Source organism: Oncorhynchus nerka, linkage group LG8, assembly GCF_034236695.1.
Source record: "Oncorhynchus nerka isolate Pitt River linkage group LG8, Oner_Uvic_2.0, whole genome shotgun sequence".
In the NCBI taxonomy this organism is placed as follows: domain Eukaryota; kingdom Metazoa; phylum Chordata; class Actinopteri; order Salmoniformes; family Salmonidae; genus Oncorhynchus; species Oncorhynchus nerka.
This window is the reverse complement of record NC_088403.1, coordinates 18,404,131-18,430,101: the sequence shown is the minus strand read 5'-3', so window position 1 is coordinate 18,430,101 and position 25,971 is coordinate 18,404,131. Positions and strand designations below refer to the sequence as shown.

The following is a 25,971-nucleotide window of genomic DNA, read 5'->3' as shown; positions in this document are numbered from 1 at the left end:
TAAACATGAACATTTTCTAACTAACTGATAAATCCATACAGGAACTGAGGAAAACAAAACATCCTGGGATGATTACCTTCAAATGCTTGTCAGGGGCACAACTTTGTCTCCACCTAGTGACAACATATCACCATAACATACACTATATCCACCACAACTAGACGATTCAACCCAACCACAATCTTCCACAACATTAATAAATAATCATATAAATAGTAATATATTCAGTAATATAGTATTATATTTATTGAGTAAGGTTTAGAAACCATTTATGTCATCATATTGTATAGAACAAGTCATACACTGCATCCCAATACCATTGTCACATCAGCTTTGACAAACACTTACATTTGAGTCATTTAGCAGACGCTCTTATCCAGAGAGACTTACAGGAGCAATTGGAGTGAAGTTTCTTTGCTTAAGGGCACATTGACAGATTAGTTTACCTTGCAACACTCTTTAAAAGATAGACTACATGTCGCTGAAGATGAATGTGTCCATCCATATGCACTTCTTTCAAACATGGTCTGTGCACGTATAACCTTCTTCATATCTCAGAGTATAAATATCAACATTTTATGATGTCTTAAAGTAGCAATAGTCATATACTGTAACAAAACATTCAAGACCTTGATGCAAAGAGAACGGCAGGGAATAATAATACCAAACCACTGAATGATGTAGGAAACACAACTAAAGTTTATCCGGTTAAAGACTACCCTCAACATCAATTCAAAAGCTATTATGACATTGTTGTTAAACAGACAAATGCATACTTTGATTACTACAGTCTACAGTATAGAAAGAGCCCAGATCATATATGTTTTATTATATATTTTATATTATACAAACTATAATGTTCTATCATATTTTGACCCATTTCGATTAGAAAAATACATGAACAAGAACAGCTTTCTGTTGGTCACTAGGAGGAATAGAGAACATATCATCTGTATACGTGTCTTCATCTCTTGGAAAACAGCTAAACATCCATAGAACTCTGACAAAGGATTGTTGTCATTGTATCAACTGGAATTGGTCGGCTGAATTACCTGCACTCCTAAAAAACAAAGACCCATGTCCTATCTTGGTAATGGGCAACCAATACTATTTGAATGTGTCCTTGACAATAGTCAAGCCAATGAATGCTCTATTTGAAAGTGTCCTCTTGTGGAAACGTGTCAGACATTTTCTAAGTCGTAGTAAACAATCAAATGTAAATATATCTTCTGCCTTCAGAGGAATGTAGTTAGTCTTTAGAAGTAGTAGTCGATACAAGACTGCCTGGCTGCTCCACAACCAATCAGACAGAAATAGAGTTGCAAAATTTCGGCAACGTTCAAGAAATTCCCTGGTTTTCCTGAAATCTCGGTTGGAGGAGTCCTGGAATCTGGAGGGAATAAGCAGACAATTCGGAATCCCCTAAACAGGATTTCTGGAAAACCAGGGAATTTATTGTAAGTTCTCCAAATGTTGCAATCTCACTACAGGAGCACTGCACATGAGTATATACCAATATCTACCACTGGATGGGGATACTAACCCACACCAGAGGAGAGGAGTCACCCCTGAATCCTAATCTTAACCAGTAGCGTGACAGAGAAAGATCTGACCCTGTATCAGTGGTAAATGACAACATGTTTCTCCAGCATAATAAAAGTGGTCGTAAAACAAGTCATTTGGTCCTGGTATTGAAAGATGAGTGGAAGGTTTATATGGTACTGCAAGAAAGGCGATTTCGTCGACATCAACACCTTTAGCATAGCATACAACACAGAACCAGATGTGTTAGTCAAACTACGGAGGCAACACATACAGAAATGCTGCAACGTTACTCTTAGCAGCGTTTAGTGCTATTTTCATTCATATCAAGTTTTCCCCATATCTGCTTGATTATTCTGTGGATATTAATCAACTCATGATTGTTTTCTTTGTGACGTAGATCAAACATCGATGACCATGGGATTCCCTTTGTGGTGAACCATTAAATTGGTGTAACATTGCTATCAAAGAATGCGTGATAAAACAATGACAGAGGCACGTTGTGGGCCACATCCGTGACACACTGGATATAGCACTAACTGTATAACCCTTCGTAAGCAGCAACACCATGAGAGTGTGTACAGTACACTTGATTCTCAGTCACAACCACTTCGGGTTGCCTTCCAGTTGTGTGGAATGTTGTGAAATCTACAGTAAGGATTTGACTGTATTGACAACATACAGTAGGAACTACCTTACATAAACAGCAGTAGGTTTACTACAAAAAAGAACAATACCATAATACCAAATCATCTCTTCTTCATTGGCCTTGTCTTTGAGAGAGGGGGGGCTGTGCATGCATCCAAGCTAAAGGAGGGGTGCAGAAGGATCCAGGAAGGTCCAGGCAGGGTTGGATCATAAGGTTCAGAGGTTAGGAGGGGTTAGAGGTCAAGGGTGAGTGTTCAGCAGGCATCGTTGCTCCCTGGCCCATGAGGCAGGATGGTGTTGGGGGGGGCTTGACGGTAGGGTTCAGTAAGGATCCAACTTAATCCTTCTGTGTAAGCAGCATGTGAACACCATCCCACAGATCTGAAACACACACAATTGTTGTGAAGGTCAATCAAGGGAAAAGGTGAGTCGTCATGGTAGCATAGTGGGATAGCATGAGGAGAGTGGGTTAGGGGTGAGGAAGTGTGTGGTTACTATGGGAACAGGAGTGCCGAGCAGCCAGCAGCAGTGGTGTAATTGGGCCTGTGGTGAATGTTATAAAGCTCCCACTATGACTGTTGTTGGAGAGAGATAATCTGTGAACAAACATTCATTTAGCAACTTCCATTTTTCAAAGGACATTTCTCTCTGAAGCCCTGCCAATGTTCTCAAAACCATTATGTAGTGTTATAATCCATTAATAATTAATCTACTAAAAATCACATGAGTAAACTGAGGGAAAATATTGGGTACTATTAAATTGATGTTTTACAAAGTGAAGAATGTTATATGATGTTTTTGTCATTTTCTGTGAGGCATTTAAAATAATAAGATATAACAAATGATGAATGTAACATATGTAAATACTCAGAAAGGAGTCTATGGACACAAGGAGTGTGGCATTTTGGAGGTTTGTGATGCAAAACATTTTGCCTAGTGCACTCCAAATTCTCCCACTTGATATTTCTTCTCCTTAAGTATTCTATAAAGTACATTCAAAACTCCACTTGTGAGTTGGACTGCTTTAAGATCCTATGAATACTTTGTGTGTAGGAAAAAGAAAGAAGTGAAGTGATGCTGGGATACAACAGACCTGTGTAGGTACTTTGGTTGATCTGAGAACAATAAGTCATTTTCAGCTAGCGGCAGGACGGTCGGAGAGCTTTAGTTGGCGCTTGTTTGGATGAAGGAGCCGACATCAATAAGATGAGATTAAGGTAGAGAAGAAATGGGAGGATACAACAGGCCTTGACGCACACAACATAGCAACACACACACACACACACACACACACACTTGTGCTTTCACTCTGCCAAAAGCATTAAACTGTCCTTATTTCTAACTAGATCATCCCACGTCATCACTATTAAGGGATATGGGATATGAAAGGTCTCATTGATCTGTGAGACAACAGCAGAGTTACAGTAATACACAGGGAAAAGGCTGAGAGGTTGTGTGTGTGTGTGTGTGTGTGTGTGTGTGTGTGTGTGTGTGTCTGTGTGACGGATGACAAACGACAAACAGAGGAGGGCTGAGATTCAATCAACGGCCCCCCTGCAAGTCTTCTCCTCTCTGAGGGTATTATCGACCGGGGTCACAACATGGGGAGGAGATTCGTCAAAGAAGGCCTTGGCGGCTCGGCACTCAGGGCGGTTTTATGATGCCTCTAACCCTGCCAGCACCACTAAGAATTCAGATGACAGAGTGAGGAGGTAGAGAATGAAACTCACAACTCACAGAGAGATGGAGGGAGCTGGAGAAGGAAGAGACGGAGGAGGGAGGAGGAGGAGAGACGAGGAGACAGGGGATCAAGGAGGAAACGGAGGAGGGAGGAGGAGGGAGGAGCAGCCGGGGGGAGGGAGGAAGCAAGGAAGGAGGAAGAGACAGAAGCAAGGAGAAGGAGACAGAGGATGGAGGACAGAATTTGCTAAACTTCCTTTCTGCTCGTTAGTTTAGCATGTGGAATGACAAGGAATATATAGAAAGTAGTTTCAATGTGGCAGGTGAAGACACTGACAAGAAATAAGTTATCAAATGTGCTGCAATCATAAGAAACTATGAAGAAAGAAATCATGAAGAATACATTTAGCAGTGTCCTCTTTTCTTATTATTACCCAATTTCAGATGATGAGAAATGTATTGTAAGGGTTTCTTTCAAATCTGGTCCAGCACAGCTGTCAATCACGTTTATTTGTGGGCATTAATCTCATAGTCTAGTCTGTGGGAGCACTTCAGTGAACTGTTTGTTTGTCCTTGGATTGTGGATAATGTTGTCAAGCCCTTTCAGCCATGCAAAGGTCAAAGGTCAACATGCATGTGTCGGTCAGCATGGTGTCCCTATTAGGGTGGGCGTTGCTCGGTGGTACCGAGAATAAAGCATAGGCCAGGCAATATAGCATGCATGATCTGTGATCAACTGTCTTTTTGTCTTCTTCACACACACACTCACATACAAACAGAGACACACACACGCACGCGCGCACACACACAGACACCCGCATGCACACACTCGCACACACACACACGCACGAGTTCGCAAACACACAAACATGCAGACAACACATATCTACACAAAAGACACAATCAAAAAAATGAACACATAGACACACACACAGAACACATTTCCCACAATGCCCTCCAACCTTGTCCCGTCCCCACTGAGTGTGACCAGACAGAGGCTTAGCCAATCACACGGCAGAGAAGTCCTCCTCCTCTTCTTTATACAGCAGATAGATAAAGCAGGCCGTCAACATGGCCCCGGCCAGCTATAGAGGTCACACACACACACACAGACATACGCACACACACACACACACAAAGAAATACACGCACATACAGACATACATAGACACAAACGTAAACACACACATGCATACACACAGACATACATAGAGATAAAACACATACACACACAGAGGGGTTAGTGACCTATATTAGACAAAGTATAGGGGAACACTGAAAGAGGATAGAGACTAAATTGATTAGCGTAATTACAACCAAACTAAGAACAAAGGTACAGAGACTATGACTATTTCAGTTATTAAAGACAGAGAGGAACAGTTGACACAGAGACTATGACTATTTCAGTTATTAAAGACAGAGAGGAACAGTTGACACAGACTATGACTATTTCAGTTATTAAAGACAGAGAGGAACAGTTGACACAGACTATGACTATTTCAGTTATTAAAGACAGAGAGGAACAGTTGACACAGAGACTATTACTATTTCAGTTATTAAAGACAGAGAGGAACAGTTGACACAGAGACTATGACTATTTCAGTTATTAAAGACAGAGAGGAACAGTTGACACAGAGACTATGACTATTTCAGTTATTAAAGACAGAGAGGAACAGTTGACACAGACTATGACTATTTCAGTTATTAAAGACAGAGAGGAACAGTTGACACAGACTATTACTATTTCAGTTATTAAAGACAGAGAGGAACAGTTGACACAGAGACTATTACTATTTCAGTTATTAAAGACAGAGAGGAACAGTTGACACAGACTATTACTATTTCAGTTATTAAAGACAGAGAGGAACAGTTGACACAGAGACTATTACTATTTCAGTTATTAAAGACAGAGAGGAACAGTTGACACACAGACTATTACTATTTCAGTTATTAAAGACAGAGAGGAACAGTTGACACAGAGACTATTACTATTTCAGTTATTAAAGACAGAGAGGAACAGTTGACACAGAGACTATTACTATTTCAGTTATTAAAGACAGAGAGGAACAGTTGACACAGAGACTATTACTATTTCAGTTATTAAAGACAGAGAGGAACAGTTGACACAGAGACTATTACTATTTCAGTTATTAAAGACAGAGAGGAACAGTTGACACAGAGACTATTACTATTTCAGTTATTAAAGACAGAGAGGAACAGTTGACACAGAGACTACTACTATTTCAGTTATTAAAGACAGAGAGGAACAGTTGACACAGAGACAGTACAGGGACATCACTGACAGACTGACATCACTGACAGACTGACATTACTGACAGACTGACATTACTGACATACAACTAACATACAATCAGACAGAGACCTTCAAGCCCAATAGAGAAGAGCCCATTTAGATCAAAAGCTGGTCTAAATTAGTTTGGGACAAGATGGGTGATTTGTCAATGGATCACTAACACATATTAAGGACATAGCTACAGTAGTTATCTTCTCTTATGCTTCATATATGTGTGTGGGAAAATGTCAGCGTTTTATTTGGGAATATTTTGTCTAATAGAGGGGGGGGGGTTTTGGGCTAATAAAACATTTGTTTTTCTTAGGAACCCCAAATTCCCATGTCGACAGTCGCCACGGTGACAAGATCACATGACTCCTCTGTGGAATTCCAATAGAAAAGCTATGGGAACACTGAGAAGAGTGGGAACCCTGGTTGGTTGGAAGGAGTAGCCAAGAGGGAGCCAGTACCATATGTTCAGGTTTGGTCTATGCTAGGGTTGGGCCGATATATGATTAAATCTAATATCATGATATTTGACAATGACGATATATCGTGAAGTGCAAGACTATACTTTATCTAAAATGTACAAATCAAAACTGTGCAGTTTTATCAGTTAGGCTGTATCAAAATGTTAAATCAAATCTAAATGAATTAACAAAGCCTTGTTTTCTCGCCAAACAAAGATCATTTATGGAGAATACGACAATAATATTGTAAATAAGCAAAGAAATGGCACAGTCTGGAATTATTAACAGAGTGAAGTGGTACCACAGCTCCTGACCGCAAAACATCTAGCCTGGTCCCAGATGTGTTGATGCCGTATTGTGTGCTGTATATAACTGACTGATATAGCATGACGAGAGTTGGCTAGAGAGCAAAAACTAAATCTGAGATTTGGCTACTAAACATCACCGGACTGCAATAAGAAACCTCTGAACCCGAGCATCACATCCCAAGCTTGACGAAAACACCAATCTATGAACAGCATTAGGGTTATATCGATCAGAAACGTTACGATACTGCTGAGAAGGGTTAGGGTTATATCGATCAGAAACGTTACGATACTGCTGAGAAGGGTTAGGGTTATATCGATCAGAAACGTTACGATACTGCTGAGAAGGGTTAGGGTTATATCAATCAGAAACGTTACGATACTGCTGAGAAGGGTTAGGGTTATATTGATCAGAAACGTTACGATACTGCTGAGAAGGGTTAGGGTTATATCGATCAGAAACGTTACGATACTGCTGAGAAGGGTTAGGGTTATATCGATCAGAAATGTTACGATACTGCTGAGAAGGGTTATATCAATCAGAAACGTTACGATACTGCTGAGAAGGGTTATATCAATCAGAAACGTTACGATACTGCTGAGAAGGGTTATATCAATCAGAAATGTTACGATACTGCTGAGAAGGGTTATATCAATCAGAAACGTTACGATACTGCTGAGAAGGGTTATATCAATCAGAAACGTTACGATACTGCTGAGAAGGGTTATATCAATCAGAAACGTTACGATACTGCTGAGAAGGGTTAGGGTTATATCAATCAGAAACGTTACGATACTGCTGAGAAGGGTTAGGGTTATATCAATCAGAAACGTTACGATACTGCTGAGAAGGGTTAGGGTTATATCAATCAGAAACGTTACGATACTGCTGAGAAGGGTTAGGGTTATATCGATCAGAAACGTTACGATACTGCTGAGAAGGGTTAGGGTTATATCGATCAGAAACGTTACGATACTGCTGAGAAGGGTTAGGGTTATATCAATCAGAAACGTTACGATACTGCTGAGAAGGGTTAGGGTTATATCGATCAGAAACGTTACGATACTGCTGAGAAGGGTTAGGGTTATATCGATCAGAAACGTTACGATACTGCTGAGAAGGGTTAGGGTTATATCAATCAGAAACGTTACGATACTGCTGAGAAGGGTTAGGGTTATATCAATCAGAAACGTTACGATACTGCTGAGAAGGGTTAGGGTTATATCGATCAGAAACGTTACGATACTGCTGAGAAGGGTTAGGGTTATATCGATCAGAAGGGTTACGATACTGCTGAGAAGGGTTAAGGTTATATCAATCAGAAACGTTACGATACTGCTGAGAAGGGTTAGGGTTATATCAATCAGAAACGTTACGATACTGCTGAGAAGGGTTAGGGTTATATCGATCAGAAACGTTACGATACTGCTGAGAAGGGTTAGGGTTATATCAATCAGAAACGTTACGATACTGCTGAGAAGGGTTAGGGTTATATCAATCAGAAACGTTACGATACTGCTGAGAAGGGTTAGGGTTATATCGATCAGAAACGTTACAATACTGCTGAGAAGGGTTAGGGTTATATCAATCAGAAACGTTACGATACTGCTGAGAAGGGTTATATCAATATCGATACTGCTGAGAAGGGTTAGGGTTATATCGTTACGATACTGCTGAGAAGGGTTATATCAATCAGAAACGTTACGATACTGCTGAGAAGGGTTAGGGTTATATCAATCAGAAACGTTACGATACTGCTGAGAAGGGTTAGGGTTATATCAATCAGAAACGTTACGATACTGCTGAGAAGGGTTATATCAATCAGAAACGTTACGATACTGCTGAGAAGGGTTAGGGTTATATCAATCAGAAACGTTACGATACTGCTGAGAAGGGTTATATCAATCAGAAACGTTACGATACTGCTGAGAAGGGTTAGGGTTATATCAATCAGAAACGTTACGATACTGCTGAGAAGGGTTAGGGTTATATCAATCAGAGACGTTACGATACTGTAAACAACATGAGTTTCAAATATGGAAATATAAAGTGCACATTTGGACTCACGGGTGTGTGGTTTGCTTGTATGACATCAAAGCATTATTTATTATAATCCTCAACGTCTCATCTTTCAGAACACGTCGACTCCTCTCGATTTACAGCATTTCTCTCACTCAGACAACAACAAATGTGCAAACGTAGCCCAATTAGCGGGAGGGATGGGGGCATCTTCAGGTCGCGGGCTGTGCTCAAGTTAACGGCTGTCAGTCAAAACCCATACAGAGCTGTGAAGCGGAGACCCAGAGCTGTGAAGTCAGGTATAGCATGTTACTGTACAGCCACTTCGTTCCAATTCAGGCGCTTATCAATGGCAAAATCTGCCATTTTGAAGCCGTATACAGGATGACAGGGGCTGTGAGTGGATTGGGCTACGAGCTTGGTCCATCTGAGACCGCAGCAAATCAAATCCCAGAATGTGAATGGGATCAGATTACAGCTGAGAAGATATAGGGAGGTAGAGTGCATTGAAAGGTTGTCCGACCGGTAATAGGAGTTACTGGATGCATCTTTGAGGTAATAAGAAGATTATGGCCACATTGATGTTTATTTAAAAAATAAAACTTGGAAAGCCTTTTATCATGTGGATATATTTTGAGACTGATATAAAAAATAAAATTTAAATTCTTAAGCAATCGTCTCACCTCTTAACCCGTTACTCTACTAAGAGGAAGAAGCAAGGTTAACCTCGCCTTCTCTCTCTTCTTGTTCACAATCTCCCCTCCTATCCATCTAGATATACTAGCTAGCATTGAAGACATTTCAACAGCAAGGCTACCAACATCCACAGTAGCAGATTATATCCACTATTATCACTACATTATATTGATATCCACGACATCGGTGATACCCCAAATTCCCCAAAAAAGAAATGATACTTTGTGATAGTCTGATAGTGATAACTTGTGTCTGTTGTGAGGTGCTACCGCAGTACTGAAATATAATAAGGCCTCGTCATTTCCTGTTAATAAAGACACTGGCCAGTGTTAGGGGACCGACCTGTAGACAGGCCACTCCTATCCCCACAGCTCCGATGATCAGCAGGTGGTCAGCCAGGAACTGCTCCAGCTTGGTGATGCAGCCACCCTGTGGGGCAAAGGTTACAGGTCAGGGGTCAAATCACTTCACACACACACACACACACACACACACACACACAGACACACAGACACACGCACATTATGAACACACACACACAGACACACCTGATTGGTGTAGTCAGTGTCTATCATATTTGGATCAATCCAATGCTTTTAAATCCTTGAGGGGGTGTGAACAAGGAGAATTGAAATTGGGCTATGCTCTATTTCATAGATATATACCATAGTATATTTATCAACCCTACCCTCTCCAGCTTTTTCTATGTCTGTCTCCAAATTGCTGCGGCAATTGTGTGTGTGTGTGATACAGAGTTACACTGCAGAGAACAAACTACAGTAAGATAAAGGACTTGGGCAGTATAAAGATATTTTAAGGTAATACACAACACAGAGGACTAAAGGTCAAGAGGGAATTAACGATGAATGGAAATAGTGTTTTTTTCTGTAATAGGGAATGAATGATCAATGGGTCAGAGACATGGGAGGAATTTGTCTATACATTGAGCCTGAAATAGGATACTTGTTATTTGGCCAGTGGCCCAGTTTATTTGCAAGGAATTCTAATTGGTCAACCCCAGGCTAGGGTTGGGTTATAAACTACATCCTGCCCCTTTGTTCTGTGGAGAGAATCACTGAGGACAGGGGAGAATGAACATCTACCTCTCAGCATAACATCTAGGATTTTTCCTCTTTGAATAAACCTATTTTTCTCCCCCTGATTTGCTTTGGGGTCTGTGTTATTGAAGAGTAACATCAACTGCTAACAGGCAGCCTGAGAGAAGTAGAGAGAACAGTGGGATTTATTAGGCCTCTCTCAGGAGGCTCCTTCTCTGACCACACACACACACACGTCACTCAGATGTGGGTAGAGGGGGCATTGAGGAGCCATGGCTGGATGGAGAAGTGCACGTACATGTCCATGTGCAGTCACCTCCGTACATCCAGTGTCATACTGTTTTACCAAAGAGCTTTGGCCGAGTAGGTTGTTTCAAGCCATGTTGTGAGTCACAGTTCTGAGGACATTTTCACAAACATCTCAGCTTCCTAGACACGTGAAAACACATTGACGAGCACATTTTCAACCCAAGTGTTTTCCGAGTGTGTGGGGAGCTGTCAACCACAGCTGACTCCCTAAATGCACAGTAAATATTTCAGTTCCACCCATATAAACGTTGTTTAATTATAAAGAGATTTTATCAAAGTTGCACTCCTCTGAACTGGAGTGACATTGACAAGTGGAATGATGATAGCGGGAACCAAGGAGCGAGACGCGCGTGTGTGTGTGTGTGTGTGTGTGTGTGTGTGTGTGTGTGTGTGTGTGTGTGTGTGTGTGTGTGTGTGTGTGTGTGTGTGTGTGTGTGTGTGTGTGTGTGTGTGTGTGTGTGTGTGTGAAAGAGAGAAACAAGCACAGACTTCTCCTGCTTGTCACAGATAAAAGCAAAAGGAGCATCTCAAATATTGTATGAAATATGATCTTCTTACGCTCTCAGCCCTTACTGATAAGAAAGCCTGTCAAGTAGAGAAAAGTTGTTGGCTAAAGTGACTTTCCAAACCAGAGTATTTGACTGTTTCAGTTTCATTGACAGAATAAGAAAGGAGACAGTTGAGCTCTGAGGGACATGTCATCTGTCTGTCCCCATTTCAGACATTAGAAATCATTTGATGCCCAATACAACCATCTGGTCCTGAAATATTGATCAATTGTTCCATGTCGAGATCCATTCATTTCTTTTGAAAGATTTATTTGAAGGAATATTTTCAGATCCAACTTGAATTGTATTGATCCATTAAATATGACCAAATGGTTAGATGTGAAATCATGATGGACCGTTCCATTCCACTGACAGTGCTGGGCTCTGCTGTCATCGCTATGAAATAGAATGACAACATAACACATTTTTACTGTGGTAGAGTCCAGTTATGACGTCCTAAAGTCTGCTGGAACCCATTTGGCACATATTTGCTGTTGAATGATGATTTTCCAATGGTCCCACCCACCTCAGTCTTGTAGATGTTGGAGGGGTGGTCTCTGCGGCCACAGAGGGAGGTGATGGTCTTACAGCAGCTGTCCGGGACCACCCTGCCCTCCGACACAGCCGAGGTCATGTACACACTATGCAGCCAATCAAATGAGTTGTTGCTGCCACAGCACTTGAACTGACCAACAGAAGAAGAAAAGTGGAATTGCGTTTATCATTAGCTACACTTAGTTGATGTCTGAAAACCATCACATCTAATTCAAATCAATCAACAACATAATGAAGAGGCAGAAAAAACACATCACAAAAAACATTTGTAAACCAAGTAGTCATAACTACGTATTACAGACTGCATTGACATCTTTGCATCATACTGTACCCATATAGTGGATGTGACCTCGCATATGATTAACATTGAACCTCACATGCTTCAAGGTGAACAGGGATGATTGTGTGTGTGTGTGTGTGTGTGTGTGTGTGTGTGTGTGTGTGTGTGTGTGTGTGTGTGTGTGTGTGTGTGTGTCCTACAGCAGTTTTATCAGTTGAGTGTAACAACTATGTACCATAACTAGTATCAACCAGCTTTACCACTGGCGCTCCTGTCCCTTCAAGAAAAACTAAGCAAAGGCTAATGGGAGATTGAGTCCCTACATCCTGCTGTAGTCTGTCCACGGCCAGGGTGATGGCCTCTTTCCCTGGCTGGGCGTAGTTCTCTGTCATGGTCTCATTCAGGTGCTGCTTCAGCTCCTCACTGAGCTAGGGGAGGGAGGGAAGGGGGAGAGAGAGAGAGAGAGAGAGAGAGAGAGAGAGAGAGAGAGAGAGAGAGAGAGAGAGAGAACACCTCAGTTAGAGTGGCAGAGGAGAGTGAAGTGGGGTTGCCTTGCTTGTGTGATCAGGGCTCAGGATTGAGCTCTGTCTGGAGATCAGGGCTCAGGGTTGAGATCAGGGCTCAGGGTTGAGCTCTGTCTGGAGATAATGGCTCAGGGTTGAGATCAGGGCTCAGGGTTGAGATCAGGGCTCAGTGTTGAGATCTGTCTGGAGATCAGGGCTCAGGGTTGAGATCTGTCTGGAGATCAGGGCTCAGGGTTGAGATCTGTCTGGAGATCAGGGCTCAGAGTTGAGTTCTGTCTGGAGATCAGGGCTCAGAATTGAGATCTGTCTGGAGATCAGGGCTCAGGGTTGAGGTCTGTCTGGAGATCAGGGCTCAGGGTTGAGGTCTGTCTGGAGATCAGGGCTCAGGGTTGAGCTCTGTCTGGAGATCAGGGCTCAGGGTTGAGCTCTGTCTGGAGATCAGGGCTCCAGATACATGGTCTTTACACAGGTATCATACACACACCAGGTAAGCATGCACACACATGGCCACTCAAATGCAATGGAGATAGTCCCAGAACTGCACTCCAGAATCAATGAATAGATCAGTATTTAAAAAGAAAACAAATACAGGGGGGGGGGGGTACACAAGAGGATAAAAGATGAAGGTGGAGAAGGAGTCACTCACCCTCTGGTAATACACGTAGGCCAGGATTCCTGCCACCAGCTCTATGAGAAAGATCAATAACAGACAGCAGAAATACTGGAGAGACAGAGACAGAGAGACAGAGACAGAGAGATCAGTCTTAACACAGTTCAGTTCAACACTTACAGGCAAAACTCTCTCTTGAATATAAGACAAAATGCAGCATTAACTGCATGTCTCTGTTTAGAACAGTCTCACTTAACATCTTTACCAACACTCACTCTCAGACTCCTACCAAAAATCACTCAGTTATTGTGACAATGCAGATATAAAACATCCATCAAGTGTCTTTGTATTGTCACGCACCCACATCCCCAAAGCTGACAGAGAGAATGAAAAAAGACCAGAGGAATAGAGAGCAATATGACAGACTTTGCAGAATGAGGAGAAATGAATTTTGGAGTGTGAGATGTCTGTCATATATCTCCTAGCAGAGAAAGAGAGGGGGGAATAGGGAGCGAACAGAGTGTAGAGGGGGGGATACATTTAATATTTGAGAGAGAGAGCAAGAGAGAGAGAAAAATAAAAGCGAGAGAGAGGTTTTGATTTCCACCGCAGACAGCTAAATGTACTGAGAACTAAGAGAGACATAAAACACCACTATCTCATGAGGGAACAACAATGAACAGAACACCACAAACCCTGCAACAACTCCAAACCAGTCCTCAGTAAATAACCCTGCAACACCTTCAAACCAGTCCTCAGTAAATAACCCTGCAACACCTCCAAACCAGTCCTCAGTAAATAACCCTGCAACACTTCCAACCCAGTACTCAGTAAATAACCCTGCAACACCTCCAAACCAGTCCTCAGTAAATAACCTTGCAACACTTCCAAACCAGTACTCAGTAAATAACCCTGCAACACCTCCAAACCAGTCCTCAGTAAATAACCCTGCAACACCTCCAAACCAGTCCTCAGTAAATAACCTTGCAACACTTCCAACCCAGTCCTCAGTAAATAACCTTGCAACACTTCCAAACCAGTCCTCAGTAAAAAAAACTGCACCACCTCCAAACCAGTCCTCAGTAAATAACCCTGCAACACCTCCAAACCAGTCCTCAGTAAATAACCCTGCAACACCTCCAAACCAGTCCTCAGTAAATAACCCTGCAACACCTCCAAACCAGTCCTCAGTAAATAACCCTGCAACACCTCCAAACCAGTCCTCAGTAAAAAAACTGCAACACCTCCAAACCAGTCCTCAGTAAATAACCCTGCAACACAAACCAGTCCCAGTAAAAACCAGCAACACCTCCAAACCAGTCCTCAGTAAATAACCCTGCAACACCTCCAAACCAGTCCTCAGTAAATAACCCTGCAAATCCAAACCAGTCCTCAGTAAATAACCCTGCAACACCTCCAAACCAGTCCTCAGTAAATAACCCTGCAACACCTCCAAACCAGTCCTCAGTAAATAACCCTGCAACACCTCCAAACCAGTCCTCAGTAAATAACCCTGCAACACCTCCAAACCAGTCCTCAGTAAACCTCCAAAACCAGTAAAAACCTTGCAACACCTCCAAACCAGTCCTCAGTAAATAACCTTGCAACACCTCCAAACCAGTCCTCAGTAAAAATAACCTGTCCTCAGTAAATAACACACCTCCAAACCAGTCCTCAGTAAATAACCCTGCAACACCTCCAAACCAGTCCTCAGTAAATAACCCTGCAACACCTCCAAACCAGTCCTCAGTAAATAACCCTGCAACACCTCCAAACCAGTCCTCAGTAAATAACCCTGCAACACCTCCAAACCAGTCCTCAGTAAATAACCCTGCAACACCTCCAAACCAGTCCTCAGTAAATAACCCTGCAACACCTCCAAACCAGTCCTCAGTAAATAACCCTGCAACACCTCCAAACCAGTCCTCAGTAAATAACCCTGCAACACCTCCAAACCAGTCCTCAGTAAAAAAACTGCAACACCTCCAAACCAGTCCTCAGTAAATAACCCTGCAACACCTCCAAACCAGTCCTCAGTAAAAAAAACCTGCAACACCTCCAAACCAGTCCTCAGTAAATAACCTGCAACACCTCCAAACCAGTCCTCAGTAAATAACCCTGCAACACCTCCAAACCAGTCCTCAGTAAATAACCCTGCAACACCTCCAAACCAGTCCTCAGTAAATAACCCTGCAACACCTCCAAACCAGTCCTCAGTAAATAACCCTGCAACACCTCCAAACCAGTCCTCAGTAAATAACCCTGCAACACCTCCAAACCAGTCCTCAGTAAATAACCCTGCAACACCTCCAAACCAGTCCTCAGTAAAAAAACCCTGTCCTCAACACCTCCAAACCAGTCCTCAGTAAATAACCCTGCAACACCTCCAAACCAGTCCTCAGTAAATAACCCTGCAACACCTCCAAACCAGTCCTCAGTAAATAACCCAGTAAACACCTCCAAACCAGTCCTCAGTAAATAACCTTGCAACACTTCCAAACCAGTCCTCAGTAAAAAACTGCAACACCTCCAAACCAGTCCTCAGTAAATAACCTTGCAACACCTCCAAACCAGTCCTCAGTCCAAAAAAAAAACTGCAACACCTCCAAACCAGTCCTCAGTAAACCTCCAAAAGTCCTCAGTGCAACACCTCCAAACCAGTCCTCAGTAAATAACCCTGCAACACCTCCAAACCAGTCCTCAGTAAATAACCCTGCAACACCTCCAAACCAGTCCTCAGTGCAACAAAACCAACTGCAACACCTCCAAACCAGTCCTCAGTAAATAACCCTGCAACACCTCCAAACCAGTCCTCAGTCCAAAAAAAAAACCCTGCAACACCTCCAAACCAGTCCTCAGTAAATAACCTTGCAACACCTCCAAACCAGTCCTCAGTAAAAACCTTGCAACACCTCCAAACCAGTCCTCAGTAAATAACCCTGCAACACCTCCAAACCAGTCCTCAGTAAATAACCCTGCAACACCTCCAAACCAGTCCTCAGTAAATAACCCTGCAACACCTCCAAACCAGTCCTCAGTAAATAACCCTGCAACACCTCCAAACCAGTCCTCAGTAAATAACCCTGCAACACCTCCAAACCAGTCCAAACCCTCAGTAAATAACCCTGCAACACCTCCAAACCAGTCCTCAGTAAAAATAACCCTGCAACACCTCCAAACCAGTCCTCAGTAAATAACCTCCAAACCAGTCCTCAGTAAATAACCACCTCCAAACCAGTCCTCAGTAAATAACCCTGAAACACCTCCAAACCAGTCCTCAGTAAATAACCCTGAAACACCTCCAAACCAGTCCTCAGTAAATAACCCTGAAAACCTCCAAACCAGTCCTCAGTAAATAACCTTGCAACACCTCCAAACCAGTCCTCAGTAAATAACCCTGAAACACCTCCAAACCAGTCCTCAGTAAATAACCCTGAAACACCTCCAAACCAGTCCTCAATAAATAACCCTGAAACACCTCCAAACCAGTCCTCATTAAATAACCTTGCAACACCTCCAAACCAGTCCTCAGTACATAACCTTGCAACACCTCCAAACCAGTCCTCAGTAAATAACCCTGCAACACTTCCAAACCAGTCCTCAGTAAATAACCCTGCAACACCTCCAAACCAGTCCTCTGTAAAAAAAAACTGCAACACCTCCAAACCAGTCCTCAGTAAACAAAAAAACTGCAACACCTATAAACGAATAGTTAAAACCCTGCAACACTGCCAAACCAGTCCTCAGTAAAAAAAAAAAAACTGCAACACCTCCAAACCAGTCCTCAGTAAAAAAAAAAAAACATGCAACACCTCCAAACCAGTCCTCAGTAAAAAAAAACTGCAACACCCCCAAACCAGTCCTCAGTAAAAAAAAAACTGCAACACCTCCAAACCAGTCCTCAGTAAATAACCCTGCAACACCTCCAAACCAGTCCTCAGTAAATAACCCTGCAACACCTCCAAACCAGTCCTCAGTAAATAACCCTGCAACACCTCCAAACCAGTCCTCAGTAAATAACCCTGCAACACCTCCAAACCAGTCCTCAGTAAATAACCCTGCAACACCTCCAAACCAGTCCTCAGTAACCCTGAAAACCTCCAAACCAGTCCTCAGTAAATAACCCTGAAAACCTCCAAACCAGTGCAACACCTCCAAACCAGTCCTCAGTAAATAACCCTGCAACACCTCCAAACCAGTCCTCAGTAAATAACCCTGAAACACCTCCAAACCAGTCCTCAATAAATAACCCTGTAAAAACACCTCCAAACCAGTCCTCATTAAATAACCTTGCAACACCTCCAAACCAGTCCTCAGTACATAACCTTGCAACACCTCCAAACCAGTCCTCAGTAAATAACCCTGCAACACCTCCAAACCAGTCCTCAGTAAAAAAAACTGCAACACCTCCAAACCAGTCCTCAGTAAATAACCCTGCAACACCTCCAAACCAGTCCTCAGTAAATAACCCTGCAACACCTCCAAACCAGTCCTCAGTAAATAACCTTGCAACACCTCCAAACCAGTCCTCAGTAAATAACCCTGCAACACCTCCAAACCAGTCCTCAGTAAATAACCCTGCAACACCTCCAAACCAGTCCTCAGTAAATAACCCTGCAACACCTCCAAACCAGTCCTCAGTCCTCAGTAAATAAACACCTCCAAACCAGTCCTCAGTAAGTCCTCAGTAACATAACCCTGCAACACCTCCAAACCAGTCCTCAGTAAATAACCCTGCAACACCTCCAAACCAGTCCTCAGTAAAAAACCCTGCAACACCTCCAAACCAGTCCTCAGTAAATAACCTTGCAACACCTCCTAACCAGTCCTCAGTAAATAACCTTGCAACACCTCCAAACCAGTCCTCAGTAAATAACCTTGCAACACTTCCAAACCAGTCCTCAGTAAATAACCTTGCAACACTTCCAAACCAGTCCTCAGTAAAAAAAACTGCAACACCTCCAAACCAGTCCTCAGTAAATAACCCTGCAACACCTCCAAACCAGTCCTCAGTAAAAAAAACTGCAACACCTCCAAACCAGTCCTCAGTAAATAACCCTGCAACACCTCCAAACCAGTCCTCAGTAAATAACCCTGCAACACCTCCAAACCAGTCCTCAGTAAATAACCCTGCAACACCTCCAAACCAGTCCTCCTGCAAACACCTCCAAACCAGTCCTCAGTAATAACCCTGCAACACCTCCAAACCAGTCCTCAGTAAATAACCCTGCAACACCTCCAAACCAGTCCTCAGTAAAAAAACCCTGCAACACCTCCAAACCAGTCCTCAGTAAATAACCTTGCAACACCTCCTAACCAGTCCTCAGTAAATAACCTTGCAACACCTCCAAACCAGTCCTCAGTAAATAACCCTGCAACACCTCCAAACCAGTCCTCAGTAAATAACCCTGCAACACCTCCAAACCAGTAAATAACCCTGCAACCTCAAACCAGTCCTCAGTAAATAACCCTGCAACACCTCCAAACCAGTCCTCAGTAAATAACCCTGCAACACCTCCAAACCAGTCCTCAGTAAATAACCCTGCAACACCTCCAAACCAGTCCTCAGTAAATAACCCTGCAACACCTCCAAACCAGTCCTCAGCAACACCTCCAAAAATAACCCTGCAACACCTCCAAACCAGTCCTCAGTAAATAACCCTGAAACACCTCCAAACCAGTCCTCAGTAAATAACCCTGAAACACCTCCAAACCAGTCCTCAGTAAATAACCCTGAAACACCTCCAAACCAGTCCTCAGTAAATAACCTTGCAACACCTCCAAACCAGTCCTCAGTAAATAACCCTGAAACACCTCCAAACCAGTCCTCAGTAAATAACCCTGCAACACCTCCAAACCAGTCCTCAGTAAATAACCCTGCAACACCTCCAAACCAGTCCTCAGTAAAAAAAAACTGCAACACCTCCAAACCAATAGTTAAAACCCTGCAACACTGCCAAACCAGTCCTCAGTAAAAAAACTGCAACACCTCCAAACCAGTCTTCAGTAAAAAAAAAAAAACATGCAACACCTCCAAACCAGTCCTCAGTAAAAAAAAACTGCAACACCCCCAAACCAGTCCTCAGTAAAAAAAAAACTGCAACACCTCCAAACCAGTCCTCAGTAAATAACCCTGCAACACCTCCAAACCAGTCCTCAGTAAATAACCCTGCAACACCTCCAAACCAGTCCTCAGTAAAAAACCCTGCAACACCTCCAAACCAGTCCTCAGTAAATAACCTTGCAACACCTCCTAACCAGTCCTCAGTAAATAACCTTGCAACACCTCCAAACCAGTCCTCAGTAAATAACCCTGCAACACCTCCAAACCAGTCCTCAGTAAATAACCCTGCAACACCTCCAAACCAGTCCTCAGTAAATAACCCTGCAACACCTCCAAACCAGTCCTCAGTAAATAACCCTGCAACACCTCCAAACCAGTCCTCAGTAAAAAACCCTGCAACACCTCCAAACCAGTCCTCAGTAAAAAAACCTGCAACACCTCCAAACCAGTCCTCAGTAAATAACCCTGCAACACCTCCAAACCAGTCCTCAGTAAATAACCTTGCAACACCTCCAAACCAGTCCTCAGTAAATAACCCTGCAACACCTCCAAACCAGTCCTCAGTAAATAACCCTGCAACACCTCCAAACCAGTCCTCAGTAAATAACCCTGCAACACCTCCAAACCAGTCCTCAGTAAATAACCCTGCAACACCTCCAAACCAACCAGTCCTCCAAACCAGTCCTCAGTAAATAACCCTGCAACACCTCCAAACCAGTCCTCAGTAAAAAACCCTGCAACACCTCCAAACCAGTCCTCAGTAAATAACCTTGCAACACCTCCTAACCAGTCCTCAGTAAATAACCTTGCAACACCTCCAAACCAGTCCTCAGTAAAAAAACTGCAACACCTCCAAACCAGTACTCAGTAAATAACCCTGAAACACCTCCAAACCAGTCCTCAGTAAATAACCCTGCAACACCTCCAAACCAGTCCTCAGTAAATAACCTTGCAACACCTCCAAACCAGTCCTCAGTAAATAACCTTGCAACACCTCCAAACCAGTCCTCAGTAAAAAACCCTGCAACACCTCCAAACCAGTACTCAGTAAATAACCCTGAAACACCTCCAAACCAGTCCTCAGTAAATAACCCTGCAACACCTCCAAACCAGTCCTCAGTAAATAACCCTGCAACACCTCCAAACCAGTCCTCAGTAAATAACCCAGAAACACCTCCAAACCAGTCCACAGTAAATAACCCTGAAACACCTCAAAACCAGTCCTCAGTAAATAACCCTGAAACACCTCCAAACCAGTCCTCAGTAAATAACCTTGCAACACCTCCAAACCAGTCCTCAGTAAATAACCCTGAAACACCTCCAAACCAGTCCTCTAAACTAATAGTAAAAAACCCTGCAACACCTCTAAACTAATAGTAAAAAACCCTGCAACACCTCCAAACTAATAGTAAAAAACCCTGCAACACCTCCAAACTAATAGTAAAAAACCCTGCAACACCTCTAAACTAATAGTAAAAAACCCTGCAACACCTCTAAACTAATAGTAAAAACCCTGCAACACCTCTAAACTAATAGTAAAAAACCCTGCAACACCTCTAAACTAATAGTAAAAAACTAAGCAACACCTCCAAACTAATGGTAAAAACCCCCTGCAACACCTCTAAACTAATAGTAAAAAACCAAGCAACACCTCTAAACTAATAGTAAAAAACCCTGCAACACCTCCAAACCAGTACTCAGTAAATAACCCTGAAACACCTCCAAACCAGTCCTCAGTAAATAACCTTGCAACACCTCCAAACCAGTCCTCAGTAAATAACCCTGAAACACCTCCAAACCAGTCCTCTAAACTAATAGTAAAAAACCCTGCAACACCTCTAAACTAATAGTAAAAAACCCTGCAACACCTCTAAACTAATAGTAAAAAACCCTGCAACACCTACAAACTAATGGTAAAAACCCCCTGCAACACCTCTAAACTAATAGTAAAAAACCAAGCAACACCTCTAAACTAATAGTAAAAAACCAAGCAACACCTCTAAACTAATAGTAAATAACCCTGCTACACCTCCAAACTAATAAGCAACACCTCCAAACTAATAGTAAAAAACTAAGCAACACCTCTAAACTAATAGTAAAAAACCCTGCAACACCTCTAAACTAATAGTAAAAAACCCTGCAACACCTACAAACTAATAGTAAAAAACCCTGCAACACCTCCAAACTAGTACTCAGTAAAAAAAAACTGCAACACCTCTAAACTAATAGTAAAAAACCCTGCAACACCTCTAAACTAATAGTAAAAAACCAAGCAACACCACTAAACTAATAGTAAAAAACCCTGCAACACCTCTAAACTAATAGTAAAAAACCCTGCAACACCTCTAAACTAATAGTAAAAACCCTGCAACACCTCCAAACTAATAGTAAAAACCCCCTGCAACACCTCTAAACTAATAGTAAAAAACCAAGCAACACCTCTAAACTAATAGTAAAAAACCCTGCAACACCTCCAAACCAGTACTCAGTAAAAAACCTGCAACACCTCCAAACTAATAGTAAAAAACTGCAAAGCAACACCTCTAAACTAATAGTAAAAAACCCTGCAACCCTGCAACACCTCTGCAAACTCCAAAATAGTAAAAACCCTGCAACACCTACAAACTAATAGTAAAAACCCTGCAACACCTCCAAACTAACTCAGTAAAAAAAAAACTGCAACACCTCTAAAAATAGTAGTAAAAAACCCTGCAACACCTCTAAACTAATAGTAAAAACCCTGCAACACCACTAAACTAATAGTGAAAAAAAACCCTGCAACACCTCCAAACTAATAGTAAAAAACCCTGCAACACCTCAAACTAATAGTAAAAAAAACCCTGCAACACCTCTAAACTAATAGTAAAAAACCCTGCAACACCTCTAAACTAATAGTAAAAAACCCTGCAACACCTCTAAACTAATAGTAAAAAACCCTGCAACACCTCTAAACTAATAGTAAAAAACCCTGCAACACCTCTAAACTAATAGTAAAAAACCCTGCAACACCTCCAAACCAGTACTCAGTAAATAACCCTGCAACACCTCCAAACCAGTCCTCAAAAATGCAAACCTGCAACACCTCCAAACCAGTAATCAGTAAATAACCCTGAAACACCTCCAAACCACCTCTAAACTAATAGTAAAAAACCCTGCAACACCTCTAAACTAATAGTAAAAAACCCTGCAACACCTCTAAACTAATAGTAAAAAACCCTGCAACACCTCTAAACTAATAGTAAAAAACCCTGCAACACCTCTAAACTAATAGTAAAAAACCAAGCAACACCTCTAAACTAATAGTAAAAAACCCTGCAACACCTCCAAACTAATAAAAAACCAAGCAACACCTCTAAACTAATAGTAAAAACCCTGCAACACCTCAAAACTAAACTGCAACACCTCCAAACTAATAGTAAAAAACCCAGCAACACCTCTAAACTAATAGTAAAAAACCCTGCAACACCTCTAAACTAATAGTAAAAAACCCTGCAACACCTACAAACTAATAGTAAAAAACCCTGCAACACCTCCAAACTAGTACTCAGTAAAAAAAAACTGCAACACCTCTAAACTAATAGTAAAAAACCCTGCAACACCTCTAAACTAATAGTAAAAAACCAAGCAGCACCACTAAACTAATAGTAAAAAACCCTGCAACACCTCTAAACTAATAGTAAAAAACCAAGCAACACCTCCAAACTAATGGTAAAAACCCCCTGCAACACCTCTAAACTAATAGTAAAAAACCAAGCAACACCTCTAAACTAATAGTAAAAAACCCTGCAACACCTCCAAACTAATAGTAAATAACCCTGCTACACCTCCAAACTAATAACCCTGCAACACCTCCAAACTAATAGTAAAAACCCTGCAAACACATCAGTAAAAAACCCTGCAACACCTACAAACTAATAGTAAAAAACCCTGCAACACCTCCAAACTAGTACTCAGTAAAAAAAAACTGCAACACCTCTAAACTAATAGTAAAAAACCCTGCAACACCTCTAAACTAATAGTAAAAAACCAAGCAACACCACTAAACTAATAGTAAAAAACCCTGCAACACCTCCAAACTAATAGTAAAAAACCCTGCAACACCTCTAAACTAATAGTAAAAAACCCTGCAACACCTCTAAACTAATAGTAAAAAAAAACTGCAACACCTCCAAACTAATAGTCAAGAACCCTGCAACACCTCCAAACTAATAGTCAAGAACCCTGCAACACCTCTAAACGAATAGTCAAGAACCCTGCAACACCTCCAAACTAATAGTCAAGAACCCTGCAACACCTCCAAACTAATTGTACAAAAAAAGAACTGCAACACCTCTAAACTAATAGTAAAACACCCTGCAACACCTCCAAACTAATAGTAAAAAACCCTGCAACACCTCTAAACTAATAGTAAAAAACCCTGCAACACCTCTAAACTAATAGTAAAAAACCCTGCAACACCTCCAAACTAATAGTAAAAACCCTGCAACACCTCAAACTAATAGTAAAAAACCCTGCAACACCTCTAAACTAATAGTAAAAACCCTGCAACACCTCTAAACTAATAGTAAAAAAACCCTAAACTAATAGTAAAAACCCTGCAACACCTCTAAACTAATAGTAGTAAAAACCCTGCAACACCTCTAAACTAATAGTAAAAACCTGCAACACCTGCAACACCTGCAACACCTCAAACTAATAGTAAAAACCCTGCAACACCTCTAAACTAATAGTAAAAAACCCTGCAACACCTCTAAACTAATAGTAAAAAACCCTGCAACACCTCTAAACTAATAGTAAAAAACCCTGCAACACCTCCAAACTAATAGTAAAAAACCCTGCAACACCTCTAAACTAATAGTAAAAAACCCTGCAACACCTCTAAACTAATAGTAAAAAAAAACTGCAACACCTCTAAACTAATAGTAAAAACCCTGCAACACCTCCAAACTAATAGTAAAAAACCCTGCAACACCTCCAAACTAATAGTAAAAAACCCTGCAACACCTCCAAACTAATAGTAAAAAACCCTGCAACACCTCCAAACTAATAGTAAAAAAAAACTGCAACACCTCTAAACTAATAGTCAAGAACCCTGCAACACCTCCAAACTAATAGTCAAGAACCCTGCAACACCTCCAAACTAATAGTCAAGAACCCTGCAACACCTCTAAACGAATAGTCAAGAACCCTGCAACACCTCCAAACTAATAGTCAAGAACCCTGCAACACCTCCAAACTGTACAAAAAAGAACTGCAACACCTCTAAACTAATAGTAAAAAACCCTGCAACACCTCCAAACTAAAGTCAAAAACCCTGCAACACCTCTAAACTAATAGTCAAAAACCCTGCAACACCTCCAAACTAATAGTAAAGAACCCTGCAACACCTCCAAACTAATAGTCAAGAACCCTGCAACAAAATTGTAAAAACCCTGCAACACCTCTAAACTAATAGTAAAAACCCTGCAACACCTCTAAACTAATAGTAAAAACCCTGCAACACCTCTAAACTAATAGTAAAAAACCCTGCTAAACACCTGCAACACCTCAAACTAATAGTAAAAAACCCTGCAACACCTCCAAACTAATAGTCTAAAGAACCCTGCAACACCTCCAAACTAATAGTCAAGAACCCTGCAACACCTCCAAACTAATAGTCAAGAACCCTGCAACACCTCCAAACTAATTGTACAAAAAAAGAACTGCAACACCTCTAAACTAATAGTAAAAAACCCTGCAACACCTCCAAACTAATAGTAAAAAACCCTGCAACACCTCTAAACTAATAGTAAAAAACCCTGCAACACCTCTAAACTAATAGTAAAAAAAACCCTAAAAACCCTGCAACACCTCTAAACTAATAGTAAAAAACCCTGCAACACCTCTAAACTAATAGTAAAAAAACCCTGCAACACCTCTAAACTAATAGTAAAAAACCCTGCAACACCTCTAAACTAATAGTAAAAAACCCTGCAACACCTCCAAACTAATAGTAAAAAACCCTGCAAAAAACTAATAGTAAAAAACCCTGCAAACTAAACTAATAGTAAAAAACCCTGCAACACCTCTAAACTAATAGTAAAACACCCTGCAACACCTCTAAACTAATAGTAAAAACCCTGCAACACCTCTAAACTAATAGTAAAAAACCCTGCAACACCTCTAAACTAATAGTAAAAAACCCTGCAACACCTCTAAACTAATAGTAAAAAACCCTGCAACACCTCTAAACTAATAGTAAAAAACCCTGCAACACCTCTAAACTAATAGTAAAAACCCTGCAACACCTCTAAACTAATAGTAAAAAACCCTGCAACACCTCTAAACTAATAGTAAAAACCCTGCAACACCTCTAAACTAATAGTAAAA

At 41.6% G+C, this 25,971-nt stretch overlaps 1 protein-coding gene across 3 annotated transcripts in view; it reads right to left on the bottom strand.

The window, feature by feature from the left end:
- Positions 1-223: 223 nt before the first annotated feature.
- tspan11 (tetraspanin 11) overlaps positions 224-25,971 on the bottom strand; it is a 47,961-nt gene continuing 22,213 nt past the window's right edge. For 2 of the 3 annotated variants that reach the window (XM_065021493.1, XM_065021494.1), the window contains exons 4-9: positions 13,575-13,649; positions 12,728-12,832; positions 12,096-12,254; positions 9,997-10,083; positions 4,833-4,955; positions 224-2,571 (exon numbers count right to left, since the gene is read on the bottom strand). In XM_065021493.1, coding sequence (XP_064877565.1) covers positions 4,878-4,955; positions 9,997-10,083; positions 12,096-12,254; positions 12,728-12,832; positions 13,575-13,649 — 504 coding nt within the window. In that variant the 3' untranslated portion in view covers positions 224-2,571; positions 4,833-4,877. The remainder of the gene's footprint in view (positions 2,572-4,832; positions 4,956-9,996; positions 10,084-12,095; positions 12,255-12,727; positions 12,833-13,574; positions 13,650-25,971) is intronic. The other variant, XM_065021495.1, reaches the window with a different exon arrangement.